Genomic DNA, 19,858 nt, shown 5'->3' on the forward strand with positions numbered 1-19,858 from the left:
AGAAATCTTGAGTGCTGAGTGGTGCAATTATAGTAATTTACTAGATTGCAAGCAATCCAGAGCAGGAAAACATGCACCGTGTGCCACTGGCTTAATACTGGCTGACGCTGACGCTGACGCTGACGCATGGTTCGGCAAGAATTGTCAAAAGTTTTAAACTGATATGCGGTACGTTCGCTCCTCGGCTCAATTTACCGCATTTTCCGTGTAATTCTTTTATATTTTGGATTTCCGAAAAATATTGAATGAAACTTTGCGTGAAATGGCGACGGAAAAAGATTTAGTAAATGGTATATAACCACATTAATGTATATTGTATGTATAAATATTATTGTATGAAATCAACAATTACGGAATTATTTGACAAGTAACGCATCATTATTTCTATACTTTATACCGCGACTGGAAACTATGTATATAAGCCATATATTCGAGCGATATTTGTACAATCGTGCTTGTGTGTTTTATGTTTATTTTTGTTGGTCTCTTCTCGTTACTCCTTTTTCTCATACTATATAATGTACAACTACTCATCCTATCCATTTGTATGACAATGTGACCTGATTAACGATTCCCACGTTAGTAATGTGTTCTTTGCATGCATAATGTGTAAAATATGAAAGACGTTTATCCGTACCCTTGCTTGCCTTTTCAATTTGTAGCTGTACGAGAATCGCTGAAGGCCGATGGAAATCTCGATCGGATAAAAGCAGAAATGCGTACAGAAGTGATAAAATTGCTCGATTGTTCTAGCAAAGAGAGCAAGTCAAAAACTGTCAAGCCTTCTCACGATATTGTTTTCCTCAATGAACTCGTCAGAGAATATCTGGATTGGATGGGTTACAAATACAGTTCCACTGTATTTCGTGCAGGTATATTATTTTATGGAATATACACAACACCATGTATATTGTCACATTTAGTATTAACGATAGACTGTGCGTATCGCATCAAACGTTACGTAAATGCATTTAATCAATCAGGCAATGAGATTGAATAAGATTTTTTTTTCCAGAATGCGATCTTCCCAAACATTGCTTGGATCGTAAGCTTCTTGCGCAAGGCTTAGGGGTAAAAGACAATGAAAAGAGCAAAAACCTACCGTTGTTATGTGGACTCGTACAAACATTTACTAGCTTGAAAAATACCTAATTATAAAATCTACACGAGCATGTACTATTCAACATTTAATTGCGATTTTTAAATGCGATTTATTTATTTATTTCCTACGTATGTTACACACATACAAATCTCTCACAATTATATCTTTATATATATATATATATATATGTACAAACTTGAAAACATATAGCACAAACTTATATGGTTTATACTTATTACAATAAATAATGAAAAACAAAGCAGTATTCTTATCGGTATACACGGCAACTTCTTTGTTAATATAACAACAAAGCTGTATCACAATGTACAATTTCGCATAATGAATGCAAGGTTGATATTTCTTTGAATGTTTATGTGTTTGGTGAGATACAAGAATATGTTAAAAGATTTTTTCCATTTTATTTTGTGATTTTTCTTACATATTGACATTAGATTACGAAAGTACAATATAATGGTGGAAAGTGAAAGAGGGAGGGAGAGAGAAGGAAAGGGAAATATATATGTATATAGATAGACAGTAGAGATCCTCTTTAAATAAAATTGTCCTCTTATACTCATCATATAATTATCAAGTTTTTCAAAGACTTATCGCTTTTTGACAAAATTGCCATAAAATTACATCAGCTACAATGTACATGGCTTATTGTAATAATAAGCTTACATATATACATACACACCCACACCCACATATATATGTGTATATCTACACATACATACATACATACGCGCGCGCGCGCGTGTGTGTATATAGTTCTTTAACATATCAAGTCGGAACGTGATAATTATGCAAAGGCCATAGTGTTCTTCTTTTCTTTCTCTCACGTTAGAACAGTTTAACTATTGTACGTGTTCCCAACATTTGTTTCTTTTTTCTCTTATTCTTCTCTTCGAACTGTTAATTTGTTTCGTGTGCTGAAAGTGTTTACTTATTTGTATACCAATAAATCATTCAATAAATACCCTATTACTAAAGGACATCTGTTCAAAAAAACTTTGTCACACGCTGAATTGTAGCAACGAGTACAAAATAATAATAATAATAATGGTTTCCGCGGTATTTAATAATATTCTAAGAGAAAAAAAAAAAGAGTTTTGGCCTTTTTTTCCTTCCTCTGCCCTTTTCTAAGGTAAAAGGTAAAAGGTAAAGTTCTCTTTGATCGAGCGTCAAAGACATCTAGTGATGTCATTTATGCTTGGATTTCTTCTTCTTCTTTGACTGCTTGCTTCTGCTCTTTGATTTTTTCGACTTCTTTTTATGTTTTTCTTCATCGCTGCTGCTGTCAGACGAATCGGAGTAAGTGTCCGAGTCCGAACTGCTATCCTTCTTGGCAGATTTCTTCTTCTTGTGCTTCTTATGCTTCTTTCTTTTCTTCTTATGCGACTCGTCGCTGCTATCCGAGTCGGAGCTCGTTGTGTCGGAACTGCTGGACGTGTCCTCGCTGCTACTGGACTTTGATCGTTTCTTCAGGGACTTGATCTCCATCTCCTTGTCCAATTCCGTTTCGTTAAGCTTCAGCTTCTTCGCAGGTGACGGTTTATTACCTTCCTCGCCATCCGATTCCGAGTCCGAAGCTGAATAATCGGGTTCGAAGCTCGCCTCGTCGAGTATACTGCGCTTGCGATCAGACACCAGTCTCGGATTCTTCCTTTGTTTCTTCAACGACTCTGCTAGAGGCGGCTCAACGTTCTCGTAACTGATCTTGGTCTCGTTACCACCATCCGACTTGTCCTTCGAGATCGCGGCCTCCTTGTGCTTTTGCTTCTTCTCCTGATTTTTATCCTTATCCTTCTTGTGCTTCTTCTCTTTGCGCTTCTTATGCTCCTTGGATTTACTCCTGCTGCGGTGCTCCTTCTTTCTCTTCTTTTCCTCCCGCGATTTCTTGTCACGCTTCTTCTCTTCGTCGTCATCTTTCGATTTCAACAAGCTGACCTTTGACATTTCCGTTTTCTTAAACGCGCTAGCCGAGGGGGGTGTCCTACCTCTGTGCTCGCGGTCTCGTTCTTTGTCGCGATCCTTATCCACGCGTTCTCCTTTCACGTCGTTTCTATTGGAACGAAAGTCCGTTCTACAATCGATTCTACTCTCCCTCTCGGGTTTCAACTCGCTGCCGTGTCTGTCGCCTCGGAAATCCGACCTCTCCTTCGACCGATCGCCTCTATCCTTGTCCCGTTTTCTCTCTTCCAAGAAAACTTTTCGTTCGCCGCTCGTTGTAGTTAAACCCAACGAAGAGGACTCTACGCGTCGCGACTCCAAGAGCGGAGAGGAGAGCCTCTTTTCCCTCCTGGGCGATCGACTTCTCGACTGATTCTCGTTCTTGCCGTCACGCCTCTCCATGAATCCCTTTATAGGACTGACCTTTCTCTCCTTGCCGTCCTCAATCTTCTCACCGAGTCTCTCCTTGGCGGACAGCCTGGTCGGCGAGTAGGCTGTCTCTGGCACGGGTTTGAACTTGGTACGATCGAGCTTGGCTTTCTTCGCCGGTTCGGTGATCTCGACATTCCTCTCGTTTCTACCAACGTTGATCGTCACGTTGACGCTCTTTCGCGGTTCTCGATTGGCGGGCTCCACCGTCTCCAGCACCTTGGGCTCAGGATTCTGATACAATATCTTTCTGCTTTCGCTGATCTTCTTGATCTCGATCGGTCGGATCGCATTAATGGCCTTTTGGAATATAGCGTTCTCCGCACGCTTCAGCACCTCCGACGTGACCATCTTGATCGATTTCGGCTCGTCCTCTCTCTGTGTCTTCTCCGTCGGCGATCCGCTCGCTTCGTCGTCGTCGTCGTCGTCGTCCTCGGCTTTTTCGATCGTATCGTCTCTTTCCCACTTGGACAACTCGGGTAGTGGTGCCAGAAACTCATCCTTCTTTGGTGATTTCTCCGTCGCCAGTACGATGACAGCTTCCTTAGTCTCGGTCTGCGAGTGTTCCGAGAGTAGAGAATACTTCTCCGTGATCACAGTGTTAATCTCCGTGTCGTCCAATCCTCCGTACAGGCTGTCGATCGGTTTCATATCCGACTTGAGTTCCGGGATCGGTTTAAAGTTTGGATTCGGTGGATTCGTGCCGAATTCCGCACGATCTAGCCGACCACTGCCAGGGCTGGGTTCGTTGAATTCCGGCGGTTCCGGATTCATCGCCAGAGACTTATCCTCGAATTCCTCTTTGATCGGCACGATAGATACTTGGTTGGAGATACATTCGATCCTATTCTGTATGTTAGCCTCCTCGTTGCTCGCCTTCGCGGAGTCGGTCTTGTTGAGCGGCGAAGACAAAGTATCATTACTTGTTTTACTCTCGACCAGCAGGTCGTCCGTCTCCATCGTCTTGATCGTCGGATCGTCCTTGGCTGCTTCTTTCTGATTCGATTTCTTGTCCTTTTTCTTCTTCTTCTTCTTCTCCTTCTCATCATTATCCTTCTTCTTCTTCTTCTCCTTTATCTTCTTCTCTTTCTTCTTCTCCTCCACCTTTTCCTCGTGGTCCTTTTCCTTCTTCTTCGTACTTCGTTCTGGCGACAAATCTTTAGGGTCGCTCCTGGGCTTTTGCGAGTATGGACTTAAGCTCTTCCTGCTCTTTTTTCGCTCTACCGAACGTCTCTCGTATCGTTCGTGACGATCTCTGTCTTTCTCGGGCTCGTATTCGCGTTCGCGTCTCTCCTTCTCTCGCAGCCGGTTCTTGTCGTCCTGCCTATGGCGATCTCGATCATCTCTATAACTGTAACAATACATATTATATAGGAAGATAATAGGAAGACAAATTTACAATGACACACTTGCAAAAAATTACAAATTAACTTAAGGATGCATGTTCTTTTTCCAAGCATGATATTTTAAGTAACAAACATGTAAAAATTTACATCCATCCATATTGATCCATGACAATAGAAGCTGAATAATTTTAATTAATTTGACAATGGTACTGTTTAACTTGGATTATGTAGAACGTACCGGTCTTTGTCATAATCTTTCTTCTCGACATGCCTATCATCATCTCGACGATCGCGAATGTGTCTATCGTCTCGTTCCTTATCCTTTTCTCTTCTGTCGCGCTCGTCTTTCTCTCGTATCCTATCCTCATGTTCTCTAGGCGGGACCTGCCTGTCGCGATCCTCGCGATCTCTGTTTACGATTCTGCGATCTCTGTCGTCCCTCTCACGCATACGATCCTCACGTTCGCGACCCCTTTTGAAACACAAGATGCATCATAAATATATTCCTTTGTAATGCGATTGCGAGTTTTTTTTATATTTTTATATATTTTTTTATTTTAATGAAATGTATAGTAATTAGAGAGAAGATTAATGCTCTTCTTATTAAAGAGTAGTCATCTCAGACTCGATACAATGTCTAACAACGTTACCTATCGTCTCTCAATCTATCACGTTCGTCGTTATCGCGATCCTTCGACGAATGCTCCCTATCTTCCTGATCCCTCAGGGAGCGTTGCCTTTCACGATCGTCCCTCGACGGTCTCTCGGTATGTTCGACACCCGGTGGCGAGAGATCGTAATAGCCCTCAGTACCAGGCGGTGCTACGTCGTCAAATCGCTTATGTGACGAAGAATCCCTCAGAGGACTGCTAAAACGCTGCGGCGGCGGAGGTCCGGAATATCTGTTGACAGAAAGTCAGTACAGCACTTGATATATTAGTTATCCTGCTAAACATTAGATATGCTTATGCTTTCTCTTTTTTCATTTTCTATCTTAAATACATGATGTGTCTTTATAGAAAATATGACACAACGCGCGAAGAACGCGTAGAATAGTTGTTAGTAACGAATTTATGCAATCTCTAGCTATATCGAGAAAATTAATCGTGTTAAAGTACTCGTAGAGAAAAAAGTAACCAAGAGAATAATTTGTCCCTTAAATTTTCTTCCATTCTTCTGCCAATCCCGAGGTTTATTTGCTACACCTGCGGTGTATGGAAGACACCTATTTAATAAAAATTCAAATAATTGAGACAGGAATGAGTTAATTTTTTATAAGACTGTTGCGCACCTTTTTAACCTCCATACAAGCTGAAAGAATAAACAGGACGTAATCGCAATCACCTATTGCCGAGACTTTGTTAAAATCATTAATTGTAAAATTATAAAATTATGAAGTACAGAAAGCAACATTTGTAACTTTGAACTGCTTTAAGAGAGAGGTATAATAAAAAATATGTATTTTCATGACTACAATCACCTGAATATTCAAATAAGTACAGATATGTAAATTAAGAAATTGCCGGATTTGTCGAATAGCCTTTTCCAATTTACGTTTGATTTGTTTATATTATGATATGATAAATTTTCAGTAACGTGTTCCAAATTTGACATTGAAGATAAATGGAAACAAGTTTTTTTCATTACAAATGTTGATTTGGCCCTGAATTCACCTGATTCACAAACCATGCAGATGTGTCAATCAGCTGGCTAGCTTCTCTCCACGATGGTCCTCGATACTCTTCTTTGCTTCTTTCTTCTCTTTTTGCACTTTTTAATTACATTTCACAATATGCATGTGACACACACACACACACACGCACGCACGCACGCGCACACACATTCACACACACACACACACACACACACACGCACGCACGCACGCGCACACACATTCATACGCACGCACACGTCACACACACACACACACATTCATACGCACGCACACGTCACACACACACACATGCACGCACGCACGCACGCACACATACACATGTATAAAACACTGCAAATTATACATATATGCATTTTACAACTATAATTCAACTATAATTATATAATATAACTATAATTTAATAATATTGTAATGATATTTCGTAGATAAATAAAGTACGCTTACTATGGTATATATATAATCCTTATATAATACATTGTATTACATATGCGTATCGAGATTAAATTTGAATTAAGAATTTTTTTTATAACAAGACTTAATTATGTAGTAAAGTTATTAAACTAGAAATAGATCTTACTTGATCTTTCTAGTATATTAATTTCTTACTTGATATTTCTAGTATAATAATTATCAAATATTGTATATAATTAAATGCACACGTAATTTAATGAATCGCAGTTAATGAAATGACGTAATGTAGAAAGAAATTTACAATAGTGACAATATTACATTATCAGAAATAAAATGGTTTGTTCCGCCAACAATAATTAAACAAGAAAAGTTTATTGATTTCGACTTCAATTGGCAAAATAAATTGAAACGTTGCCTTTATTTTGCCAATTGAAGTCGAAATCAATAAATATTACATTATACTTAGATACATTCTAAATACGTTGTACGTATAAAATATAACGTATAAGATATAACATATACAAAAATATATACGTACATACATACATACATACATACATACATACATATACATACATATATATGTATAACATATTTAATACAACTATATAAACATATTGTTATTTGCACGTTATTACAATATATATAAATAATTAAATATTATGAGATCTCGTAAATATATAAATACGATTCGCATGAGCATAGTTAAATATTGACATGTATGTGTATTGTGTATATGTATTTTGTGTGTGTGTGTGTGTGTGTGTGTTTGTTGTGTGTTGTAGGTGTACGTATAGGCGATAGCGCATGTATATTTTAAAAAATTATTAATCTTAATATACAGGGTGTTTCAGAATTGCACTATTTTAGGGAAATATTTTCTAGGTCAAAATAAACAAAAAAGTTTATATAAACATATGCCCTAAACTTATTTATTAGTAAGATATTAGAGACTAAAGATTGTGTTTAACAGTAAAACATTTAAAGTTTTCGAAGTGGCCGCCGTTTTGTTGAATGCAGTATCTGCACGATGTATCCATGTTTCTCTGGTACGTCTTATAGCATCAGGATTATTCCTGCAGTTGCAGTTGCTGCAGCTTCCACTATGCGGTTTCTTAATTCTTCTTGCGTGCCAATAGATCTACAATAAAAGACTTCATCCAACCCCCAATAGAAAATAGTCTAACGCCGTTAGCGGTTGGATGAAGTCTTTAGTTTATTGTAGACCTATTGGCATGCAAGAAGAATTCAACAAAACGGCGGCCACTTCGAAAACACACTTTAAATGTTTTACTGTTAAACATATAATCTTTACTCTTTAATATCTTACTAATAAATAAGTTTAGGACATATGTTTATATAAACTTTTTTTTTATTTTGACCTAGAAAATATTTCCCTAAAATAGTGCCGTGCAATTCTAAAACACCCTGTAGATTATTACTTGACATAAAAAATCTCTGTCAAAAATAGACCTATAGCAAAACGTAAATACATAAAAAAATACAAAAAAATTTATATGGATGAAAAATTTCGCTGTGCATATAAATCACACTCTCATTAGCATACTTTATTTTCTCTCATTACTGTCCTAAATATAATATGCTATCAATATTGTCCTAAAAATAAATTGATCAAGTAACAATTTACTTTTGAGATATAAAAGTATCTTAAGGTCGTTCTCCGGAAAATCGATTTTCTCTAGATTTTTTTGAAACTGTGAATATACGTTAATTTAGGTGTGCTTTATGCGATAGTATAAATTTCAATACCTCTTGCGGTATTAAAAATCGAGATACTGAGTTTCAAAGTTTCAACTTTTAACATGTAATTCCTATTCCGAGCTATTGTAAAAGAGACATTATAATGAATTGTGAAAAAAGTTTTCTCTAAATGTTTTTGAAAAATTAGTATATGATGCTCCATAAAAATAGAAATAATATATGCAATTAAGTGTCAATACCCTTGCGGTACTCGTTTTCGAGAAATATTTGTGTAAAGTACGCGATTTGATGAATTTTTCGCTCGGTTCAGAGTGACAGAAGAGAAGAGGCGTCAGTTACTTGGCAACGCCGCATGAGTTCTCACGCGTGAAGTTAACTTCTTATTTTTTAGATGTTATTATACGTAATAGTTTGTATATAAACATCTTTTTAAGCACGAATACAAGTTGAGCACGACTGGAGCCGGAGAACGTCCTTAAGTATGCGGTGTTGAAAACGCAATCTTTTTTAACTCAGTCTTTCTCTCAGTATTCACAAGTAGCATACAAGTATATAAAGAAAAATATATCGATTTGTACAATCACGAGATATCACGAGATACGAATTAATTAAACATAATAATCTCACAGCATACAATTTCCAACGTATCACTCTTGTAAAAATTAAAACGTTGCTGTAGTAAAATATATGAGCTGCATAAATTTGACATAAAGCAAAAGCTCCACATATCCATACATATTTTATGCGCTTTATTATATATACAATATTCAATAACTTTTTTCTTCAATTATTTTTTATATATACGGACAATAAAATATCTTCATTCAGAGAAAAATAAATAATAATTTAAGAAATTATAAAGAAATAAATGTAGCTAAAGAAAAATTTATGCACAAAAGAAGAAAGACGCGGAAAAAGATTTAAATCAATTCAATTCAATTCAATTCAATTCATCATATTGTATGCATAGGAAAATTTTAGGAAATAATCTCTTAATTTAGCAACAATACACTATCAATGTAAAATTGGATGGAACATAGAGATGGTTATTGTCAAATTTATGCAATGTAGCTGCGTGTTTAATTTATATATGGATTGTCAAAATAACTTTCAGGATCGTTTCTGTGCGTCGGCATTTCTCGCTAACAAGACAATTCGATTGATATATCATATCGCTTTTGTATAATTCAATAGCCGTAGTTTCGGAGCTATTTTGCTTAAATAAACTAGTGGCATAAACATGTCGATAGATCATCTGCATAGCGTAGTGTACATGAATGAAAATACTATTGAGGCGAAAATACCTGTTGTAGGAATCATAATAGTCTTTCCTGTCCGTAGGCGAAGGTCCCAATGACATAAGCGGTGGTGGTGGTGGGTGACCTCCAGTGACTAGATGCGGCATCAACGGTGGTATATTGTGTTGGGACGGCTGATTTCTTCCTATAGGATATCTCGGCAGTGGTCTCTCCCTAGGCGGTAAATCGCGCTCACGATCACGGAATGGATAATCATGAGCCGGCGAATCGCCGTAATAAGTGTTGTATCCATCTCGAGGCTCACGTGATCGCGGCCTGTCTCTCTCGCGATCCCTTTCTCTTTGAAATCTGAAAGATTAAGCCATTCGCAATCGTACCTCAATACGTATTTACAATGCATTTTGGGTGTTTTTTATACGATGGTGAATATTATGCGAGATATACCTTGGAGGTGACCTGACTGGCGATCGATATCTGGGCAATAAGTCGCGATCTCGATCCCGCTCGCGGTCTCTGTCGCGATCGCGGTCACGGTCGCGGTCGCGATCACGATCGCGATCGCGGTCGCGGTCGCGGTCGCGGTCGCGGTCACGGTCGCGATCTCTTTCTCTGTCCCTCTCCCGATCTCTGTCTCTTTCCCTATCTCTATCTCTCGACGGAGACAGTCTTGGTGACTGACTGCGGGAATACGATCTAGATCTGCAATGTTAGATGAACTTGAAGAATCGAACACAACGACACAGCGAATATCGCGTTGTTTTCATTAAAACTACACAAGTACCTGCTGATAGAGAAGCTGCCGCTTCTTGATCTACGTTTTGGGGTGCGACTACGAGGTCGGAGCGGTAACGGTGACCTCGTTGATCTCCGCTTCGACGGCGGACTACGAGATCGACTGATGCGAGATGCAAAAGGTGATCTGCGGCCAAAGGAGCGCGATCTAGATCGACTGTAACTACGTGATCGAGATCGCGTTCTGCTTCTTCTTCTGTGCTTCCCTAAACGTCGATCTCTCTCATCCTTCTCTCTGAGCATTCGTTCGAATGCTTCCAATGGATCGTCAATAATTCTGCAGAAAAGTGTATATTATAGGTGCATAAAATAGAAACAATAAGTGCACGCGTACGCGTATTAATTGTTCTTCAAAGAACAATTAAAGATTTTCACTAATCAAGGATTCATGAAAAATTAGCTTACCCAGGTGGATTCCCATTGTGTATATTTCTACCTAGTCCAGGTGGCGGTGGTTGCAAATTTCTATACCCCACTGAAACAAAATACAAACGAGATGCTAAAAATGGAAAAGAAGAAAAAAAAAGGAAAGGAAAAGAAAAGAAAAGAAAAATATACCAACAGATTTCTATATCTCACCGAACGACAAAATACAAATAAAATGAGATACTAACCAACAAATCAAAGTACATACAAATGAATCATATGTAATGCTTTAAAGAATACGAACAAGTGTCAAAATCAAATAAAAGTGTTTGCTTCTACAACAAAGAATTTATAGAAAGTCCTTTCAGAAATCAAACACGTTTTTGTATTTAAGTAAATGAACTATCGAATTGAACGCAAATTGCTTACTGTGATGCAATCCTCTCATTGGTCTCGGTGGCCCGCTATAATTTCGGGGTGGCTGAGACGGTCGATATCCCTGCTGCTGATAAGGTCTATCGTACCTCGGCGGTCCGTAATGCGACCCCTGCTGATGTGGATATATCGGTATTCGATGACTCATATAAGGATCCGGCAAAAGTGGAGGATTATGCGGAGGTACATTTGGCGGTGGCTGATTGTAATTCGGCGGCGGAATACGCTCTTCGCCCGGTGGAAAAGGCAATAACGGTGGTTGATTGCCGGATGAAGGGACGTGCAAATGCGGTTCATCGACCTGAAATATCGCAGCGAGGAATTAATGAGGAGAAATGTTTAAGTAACAAATTCTTTATGTAGAGAATACTCTCGCTCTCACACACCGTTGGAGTGCCCGCACGGTCTTCGTTAGATCTATGTATTCCACTGTCATAATGCATAGTAGGCGGATAATGTCCATCGTCCGCTAAATGTCCCTGATAGCTTTTGGAAGGAGGTGGGTTCATTAAGTGAGGTAACACCACGCCCGAAGATGGATAGTCGCCGTGCTGGGAGTGCCTGGGCGATAAGGATCGATTTCGGTTGCGATTTAACGGCCGTAAATTTTCAATTCTACGACCACGCTCTCCACTTCTGCAAAATTATTGCAAAAAATCAGTGGAATGCAATTTAACTCGGCTATATTGTTTACATAGCGATAGAGATTTCGCGATGTTGCAAGTTTGCTGAAAAAGAAAGAAGAGGCAGGACTTGCCACTTACCTGTCACGATGTCCATCCCTGCTGAAACTTCGTCGACGTTCTCTCGATTGACGGTCTCCCGAATATTCATTATCTCGTTCCTTCTTATCGCGGCTAGAGGGATCGCTTCGCTCGCGTTCTCTCTCTGGCGAACTCACGAGGGCGGGGATCGGGAGTAGCGGCTCTGTTCCTGGAGGAGGAGGCACCTCAGTTTCCTCGTCAGTTGTTAGTTTTGTTACCGAGTCACTTTGCAAGTGTGACTCTGAAGTGGATTCAGGCAGAGCTGTCAGAAGCACATCACGTATGAGTAGGCGAATAAAATTAGCGATAATAGCTTACTAAAGAGCGGATTAGCTATACATTCATGAAATCCATCCATGAATTGCCGCGTACAGGGCTCTCTCACGCTCTCTCCTTTTCATAGTGCATTTGAGGTTATGTGCTTAATATCGTCAGCTGGCCGGCATAACTTCAAATACATCGTCAACAATACATGATTGTAGCGAAATTAAACACGTTATTTAGCACGTTCCATCGCGACGATGCTATTTTTCACGTATTATGCGCCATATGAATCAGAAAAGTCAAAACTGCATTGATTACATACTCGGATATAATGGCGCCTGCCTTCTGTTTACGTACGAGAAATATACGGCGAGGTAGTATTCAACATCACACATTGCACTATGCATGTTTATATATGTATATGTGTGTATGTGTGTGTGTACGCGCGCGTGCGTGCGTGTGTGTGCACGCGTGTGTGTACATTGTATATACAGAGTGTTCAACGTAATGGTCCGCACGATTTTTTAGAGGCTTATTGAAACAATAATTTATATCAATTTCAGGAGAACACTCATAGAATACTGATATTATATGTTTACAATGCGAAAATTGTCCCCAGACAACTTTCAGTGTTTATGCTTACACTTCTAGTCAGAGCTTATAAGTACTGCTATTCAAAACAATGCTGCAAATTGGATATTAAATATCGATCAATATGACATTTGTGATAGAGCATTGAATTCGTCTTAAAGTCTCCTACAATATTATGAAAAAAAACATGGTACAATTTTAAAAATTCAAGGTAACATTGACTTTTTATGAAAAAACATTTTTTTTTCAATTTCTTTTTATTGAACGTTGTAGCTTGCATGAAATAGATAAATTTTCACCTTACAACCTTTTTTTTTAAACTATCGGAAACGTCTCAAAAATCGTGCGGACCGTTACGTTGAACATCCTATATACCTGTGTGTGTGTGTGTGTGTGTGTGTGTGTGTGTGTGTGTGTGTGTGTGTGTGTGTGTGTAAACAGAACTTATACATATATGCTACGTATCACAAAATATTTCATATACGAGCGATGAAACGAAAGAGAGACAGATAGATAGATAGATAGATCAATTCATGTATGAGTTTTCATATTTTATCAAAGAGATATCATTAATCAATACGCTTGCATTATTTTAATTTTTTTTAAGTATTAAATATTTGATTAAAATTGATTAAAAAAGCGCGCGCACGCACACGCATACACATACGTACACATTAATATTTTTTATTGTTATTTATACGAATAAACATCTATAAATATAACTCAATTAATAATGTATTATATTCTGTGTTTATGTGGATAAATTATTATAATATTTATACTTTACACATTAACTCCAATTAAATTATCTTAATATTAGTATAATAATTCCTTGTGATTTCAAAAGATACTATGTGTATATATCTTAATAATATAACTCTTTTACATTTGTACTTTAAAGTCATACGTATGACGATACATATAAATACATTTCTGTAATATATATACGTATAAAATTTTGAGCACAAAATAACTCTTAAATATATTATCGCGAATAGTAATAATACTAAAGTTCAAAATTAATAAATCTGCTTTAAAATTTAAGTCTTGCTACATGTAAAAATATTTTCATGTATAGTCATACTATCACATATATATTTTTCTTATTGTTATACTCTTATGAAATAATATATCACAAAATATTATAGATAGATGTTCAATTGTAAACCGCACGAGTAGACTTTTAATGAATTTTAAAATATTTATAAACTTTAACGTGCCTAACGTTATCGGAATCATTATAAAAATCTGTAACATGATTAACTAAATACCACACTTTTAGCAAGAAATGACAATCGCATGCTGTCACATACTGATCTCAAGCTAATCAAGACTATGTTGTAATTACCAAACATGAAACTTTATGGTTATATAAGATATAGCCATTTTCATTGCGTTGTCTGATATATGTTGCGGAATCCTCTATTACTGTATTACGTGGATCTATTTATTGTTTCTATACGTACATTAAAACGATAACATCAGTTAACAAAAGACACTTACTGGTTGATGACTGTGGCTGCGAACCAGAGATGTTGGTTGGAAAGTGTTGCGAAGCAGATTCAGGATCAGTGGATTGCAGTTCTACAGGTTCTTGCGACGGTGCGTCAGGAGCAACGGATGACTGTACAGTTTTAGCTTGAGAAGATACGTGACCCGCAACTTGCTGCGTTTCAGTTTTTGGCTGATCGATTGGTACAGTGGTTTGTCCAGCATTTTGAGCGGGAGGCCGATACGTTTGTCTTTTGGCGTAACCAGTTTCATTCTTAAAATTCATTACTGCATTACGTAGAAATCGATTTGGTATAAGTGTTTCCGGTGATACATCTTTCTCATTACAATCTGGACATTCGTGTTCTTCGGATTCTAACAAAAATGTACGAATACCTATCACAGAAAAAGAAAAAAAGACACAGATGTAAATGTAATGACTTAATGTAAAAACATTAATAATTAATTGTTAATTTATCACTGATAATTGAATGATAAAGATTTACACTCGTCACAAAAGGAATTTCCGCAACATGGAATCATCACTGCATCCGTTAAAAGATCTTTGCAGATATTGCATAGCAAATCCTCTGGTATCTCGGGCTTCTCTACCACAGGTTCTGGATCTTGCGAAAATGGTGGTCGTTCCTTCTTACCTTCCTTGTAAGCTTGACTAAAGACAAGGGAAAAGAAAATAATAATTATTAATATATCACATCGTTCATTTGCTACAACAATGACATAACTCAGGAAACAAAATTTTCCAAAAAATAAGTTTGAATGTTTTGAATCATTAAAATTTGTTAATATTACTTTTAAATGCGATTTTGGTGCAGTAACCGATTGTAGAGGAACAAAATTATCTAGCTATATATTAGCTCTTCATTCAGTGTATCGATTTTCATTCTTCTTTTGCAAAAATTCAGTTCAAAAATGACAATTTTTGAGTTATGTCGTTGTTGCAGCAAATGTAGTACAGCAAATATAGTACATATGTAAATTTTGTAATGCATATTACAATTGAGACTCACTGATCAATAGCAGGAACAGCATAGTGTCCTGTAGGCGTCATCATAGCACCAGGCACCAAAGGTCCTTCAACTGGTACCATAAAACTTCTGGGAATACCAGTGCTTTTCTTAATTTCAATTGGCTCTTGATTCGTGCCCAGTGGACAGTTTTTTATCCAATGTCCAGGTTGGTGGCATTTGTAACAACGGTAATTTGCAGGCACATCCCCAGTCTGATTGGCTCCACGAATTTTCATATAACTAACAAAATGTTAAATATACATATATCAGACCTTGCTTACTTTGGTTCTATATCTATATTTTATATACATGTATACATATATATGTATACACATGTAGTTTGGCTCGTGTGTAAAAGTATTTCTTCTGTGTCAATCAATAGAAAATCAATAGAAAATAGCATACTTTGATGGATCGTAGTCTTGAGTCGATTGTGTCATCATGGCACGGATTTTATCCTCCTCTGAGCCATCTAATCTCGTGAGATCTACGGCTCTGCCTAAATTAGTTTCATCCTTTACATTACTAAACGGAGGAGTTTCATTTCGATCCCAAGAACGTTTCTGTTGTACCGTTAATGGAACTCTGGCGACAATAAGACTGGTATTCTTTGCAATTAGCGCGTTATCGTCCGTATAATCTGGTGAGGAAATATAATTGTTGAATATTATGAATTATATGATTAACAGTATTCAGTAGTATAGTTTCGTAGGACAGAAGCAAGAAGAAAAGAATTTCATAACAATGTGAGATATTTGCCTTCCTTTGTTTGCGCATTTGTAATTTGCAGATCAAAGTCTGTATTTTTGCCGATACGTTTTTGATGAAATATGGCCTTTTTCAAATCTGCCACCGAAATATGCAGTCCGTCAAACGACACAGTATCATAGTCCAAAGTAGATTTAAATTTGTAGTGTACGGACATCGTTGCTACTTAAATAACCTAAAAATGCACACCAAGAAATTGTCAATGAGGCAGGCAACTTACAATTAGTAGACATCGAGGCAAAAATTTTATTTTAGTCTCATCAACGATAAAAATAGAATCTAGATTATCTAATTCTAATATGAAGAACGTTAACGATCCGTGTTGATACGTTCTCTTGTATAATCCTGTATATAATAAGGGTGAAAAGGAGAAGCTTGTATAATAAGAATATATATGTATTTACGAGAGAGAGAGAGAAAGAAACATCGATGACAGTAATACGGAATAACTCAACGTGCGTTACACGCGTATTAACCAGCATCTAAGCATCTTTCAACCTAGAACCTAGAACTAGAAGCTTCGCTTTACTCGAAATCCGCATTATGAAATACATATGTATATGGATGAACGTACCTCCTTGCGAGAACGGCCGACGACGATCGCAGGTAGGCAACGCAGAGAGATCGCATAGGGCATATGGCGCAAAGGGTCGGTCCCGCGATTATGTTTCAAGACTGTCCAAGACGAAGAAAATGCAAAAACGTAAAAACGCACGGTTGCACAAGCGACAAACCTCGCTTCGGTGCTTAGGCTGCCTAGGCTGCTAGGCTAAATTACAAATACGAACGACGACCGGACGACGTGCCCCAACCCCCAACTGCTCCACGAAGGGTGAAGACTGACGATGTGATGTGTGATGGGACCAGTGACGATACTGACGAAGACTGTTGCTAGTGTTCTCACTGTTCGCTTCGCGCCAATGTTCGCGACGTACTATCGGCGGATCATAATACTGTGCGAACGAGATAAAGAGCGATAAGGAATAAGGAGTACGCGCGTACTCCTCGTGTAACGTACCGTACGCGTACCGAGCGCGAGTTTTGCAATGCTAAAGAGGCAGTGAACGGCACTGCTCCGACGCGACAGTCCGAGACAGTCCGACAACGTGCGGCTACGAAACGTGAAAATTGCGCGGTGATTTAACGTGTTTAGCGTGTAGAACGACGAGCGCCGTGCTCCACCAGCGAGTCCAGCGACCAAGCCATGTCTATGTATATCAATGTCTATCTCTGTATCTCCGGTCTCCAGTCTCCGGTTTCCGCCAGAATCCGTAATCCGTTCCGTACCGCACCGCACCGCGCCGCACCACACCGCACCACACCGCACCACTTCGCCTGACTTCGCCGACCAACGGCAATGTCGGCAATCTACCGAATTTACGGTGAGCTGGCTGAGCTGGGTGTAGAACGTCTGATTCGTCTGAATAAAAGCGTACTATAGACATACATACAAAGCATTAAGGTTATTCTACATAGAAGTCGTAGTCGTGAGTTGTAAGAAATTGACCAATCACAGATTGAATATTGTCCTCAACTAGGAATGTGATTGGTCAATTTCTTACAACTCACGACTACGACTTCTATGTAGAATAACCTTTATGGCTTTGCACATAGGACGCTACAGGGGATCGATTGTGTATCTTGAAATGAGGTAAAAATACTGAAATTTACAAAAGTGAACAAATTTACTAGATTTCGACAAATAAAATCGTAAATACTCTAGTGAATTTCCTCACTTTTGTAATTTTCACCTCGGGGTCGATTCTGGGTAGCGATCATATATTTTTTCCCTAGAGCGGAAACGTGAAAAGTGACAAGTTTTATGTAACCATCTCTTTCTATTGGTGTTGAATAGAAAGAGATAAACTTTTCACTTTTCACGTTTCCGTCCTAGGGGAAAAGATACATGATCGATCCCCTGTATCTTGGGACGAGGTAAAAATTACAAAAGTGAGGAAATTCACTAGAGAATCTACAATTTCATTTGTCGAAATCTAGTAAATCTGTTCACTTTTGTAATTTTCACCTCGGGGCCTATTACGTATCTTTTCACGAGGTGAAAATGCGAAAAGTGAGAGAATTTACTAGAGTATCTACGATTTCATTGGTCGAAATCTAGTAAATCTGTTCACTTTTCGCATTTTCACCTCGTGAAAAAATACGTAATAGGCCCCCTCGTCTCAAAATACAGAATCGACCTCCTCGTCCCAATATACAAAATCGACCCCCAGGACGCGGAAACTCTTGCCGCGCGGGGCAAAAAACGACGCAGTAGCCAATAAACTTCTGGTTCTTACGGAAAAGCGGCACGATGATTGGCTATCGAGTCGCTTCTTGCTCCGCGCGCGCGCGCGCGCGGCAAGAGTTTCCGCGTCAAAAGCTATTAACACGTTATGCCCGTATCACACTAGCGATTGGCGATTGCATCTAACGTTTGCGTTTACGTCTCTTGACCAATCAGAGAGTAGCTGCTGGCGATTGCGATTCGCGATTTCCGTTCTGATTGGTCAAAAGACGTAGACGCAAACGCAGACGCAATCGCCAATCGCTAGTGTGATACGGGCATTAAGGTGGCTTTTCATGGGCAGTAAAATGCTGCAGCAGCAAGCAGCAGTTTAGTAATTTCCTAAAAATTACTTAGGGCCGGTCTACAATGGGTGTTGTAAGTCGTGAGTCGTAAAAATTGACCAATCACAGTCCATTATTCTGCTTGCGGTCGAAGAATAATGAACTGTGATTGGCCAATTCTTACGACTTATAACACCCATTGTAGACCGGTCCGCGGAGTCTACAATGCGAGTCGTGAGTCGCAAGAAATTGACCAATCACAGTCGATTATTCTCCTCAAATTTGATTGTACTGATTGGTCCATTTTCTACGACTCAAAACCCACGACTCGCATTGTAGATCCCGCATTATAGAATAGTATATATATGTATATTCCACTTACAAAATTATATTGTTCAGGAATTTATTATTTGTAATCGCATTACTCAAGAGGTTATTCATTTTCCAAGAAATGTAGCTTGTCACGAACGAGAATAAGATGAGAGAGAAAAACCTTGAGGAGATCGAGGGATCGAAATGCAGTGACACAGTGGAGTGAGAAGAGAGACACATTTTACACATTCGTATAAACAACAATATAAAAAATGTCACTTGCAATATATATTATGTTTTTATATTTTAATTATTTTACTCTAATCTCTTGCTGTTTTATTTATAGTTATAGTATTTTATGTTGCGTGAGTGTATAGAATCAAAATTTATTAAATCTTTTATATGAAATGTACAATTGTATAGTTATAAATCGCTCTATTTTGTATCAGTATTCGAATGCTATTTATACATCTGTCATTTTGCTCTTAACTTAATTCAGTATCATTAATTGTTACTTGAATTTCTTTATTTATTTCTGACTACGATGTTTCTTTTCTCTTTCATTTCAAGCTAGGGGGC

At 38.2% G+C, this 19,858-nt stretch overlaps 2 protein-coding genes and 1 long non-coding RNA gene across 4 annotated transcripts; 2 read left to right on the plus strand and 1 right to left on the minus strand.

Annotated features, from left to right (window-relative positions):
* The first annotated feature begins 96 nt into the window (after nt 1-96).
* On the plus strand, nt 97-2,097 carry LOC139771724 (centrosomal protein 20). The gene is made up of 3 exons (XM_071704706.1): nt 97-290; nt 663-872; nt 1,016-2,097. Exons 1-3 carry the CDS (start codon nt 263-265, stop codon nt 1,150-1,152), a joined length of 375 nt encoding a protein of 124 aa, XP_071560807.1. The 5' UTR covers nt 97-262; the 3' UTR covers nt 1,153-2,097.
* On the minus strand, nt 1,502-17,734 carry LOC139771717 (uncharacterized). Of its 2 annotated transcripts, XM_071704692.1 has the most exons (16): nt 16,974-17,734; nt 16,391-16,574; nt 16,037-16,271; nt 15,632-15,871; nt 15,107-15,273; nt 14,613-14,996; nt 12,255-12,516; nt 11,877-12,126; nt 11,485-11,791; nt 11,095-11,164; nt 10,679-10,966; nt 10,342-10,596; nt 9,943-10,245; nt 5,481-5,732; nt 5,069-5,302; nt 1,502-4,835 (listed from the first exon to the last, which is right to left on the minus strand). In XM_071704692.1, exons 2-16 carry the CDS (start codon nt 16,554-16,556, stop codon nt 2,306-2,308), a joined length of 5,943 nt encoding a protein of 1,980 aa, XP_071560793.1. In that variant the 5' UTR covers nt 16,557-16,574; nt 16,974-17,734; the 3' UTR covers nt 1,502-2,305. The 2 variants fall into 2 exon arrangements, with proteins under 2 accessions (XP_071560793.1, XP_071560794.1); XM_071704693.1 differs by lacking the exons at nt 14,613-14,996; nt 15,107-15,273; nt 15,632-15,871; ... (1 more) ...; nt 16,391-16,574; nt 16,974-17,734 and adding an exon at nt 12,594-12,890.
* Nucleotides 17,664-19,694, plus strand: LOC139771725 (uncharacterized). The gene is made up of 2 exons (XR_011717964.1): nt 17,664-17,781; nt 19,417-19,694. It is a non-coding gene; the product is annotated as an uncharacterized lncRNA (long non-coding RNA).
* The last annotated feature ends 164 nt before the right edge of the window (nt 19,695-19,858 follow it).

Source organism: Temnothorax nylanderi, unplaced genomic scaffold (assembly GCF_030848795.1).
Source record: "Temnothorax nylanderi isolate EJ_2023f unplaced genomic scaffold, tnyl_v1.0 TNYL_tig0043_pilon, whole genome shotgun sequence".
Lineage (NCBI taxonomy): Eukaryota > Metazoa > Arthropoda > Insecta > Hymenoptera > Formicidae > Temnothorax > Temnothorax nylanderi.

Bases quoted from the DNA above. Each gene is read 5' to 3' on its own strand.
- LOC139771724 (XM_071704706.1), top strand. From the start codon at position 263: ATGGCGACGGAAAAAGATTTAGTAAATG. The intron at 291-662 runs GTATATAACCAC...TTCAATTTGTAG, and splicing joins GGAAAAAGATTTAGTAAATG to CTGTACGAGAATCGCTGAAG. The intron at 873-1,015 runs GTATATTATTTT...TTTTTTTTCCAG, and splicing joins TTCCACTGTATTTCGTGCAG to AATGCGATCTTCCCAAACAT.
- LOC139771717 (XM_071704692.1), bottom strand. From the start codon at position 16,556: ATGTCCGTACACTACAAATTTAAATCTACTTTGGACTATGATACTGTG. The intron at 15,872-16,036 runs GTATGCTATTTT...ACATTTTGTTAG, and splicing joins CAAGACTACGATCCATCAAA to TTATATGAAAATTCGTGGAG. The intron at 10,597-10,678 runs GTACTTGTGTAG...CTAACATTGCAG, and splicing joins GGCAGCTTCTCTATCAGCAG to ATCTAGATCGTATTCCCGCA.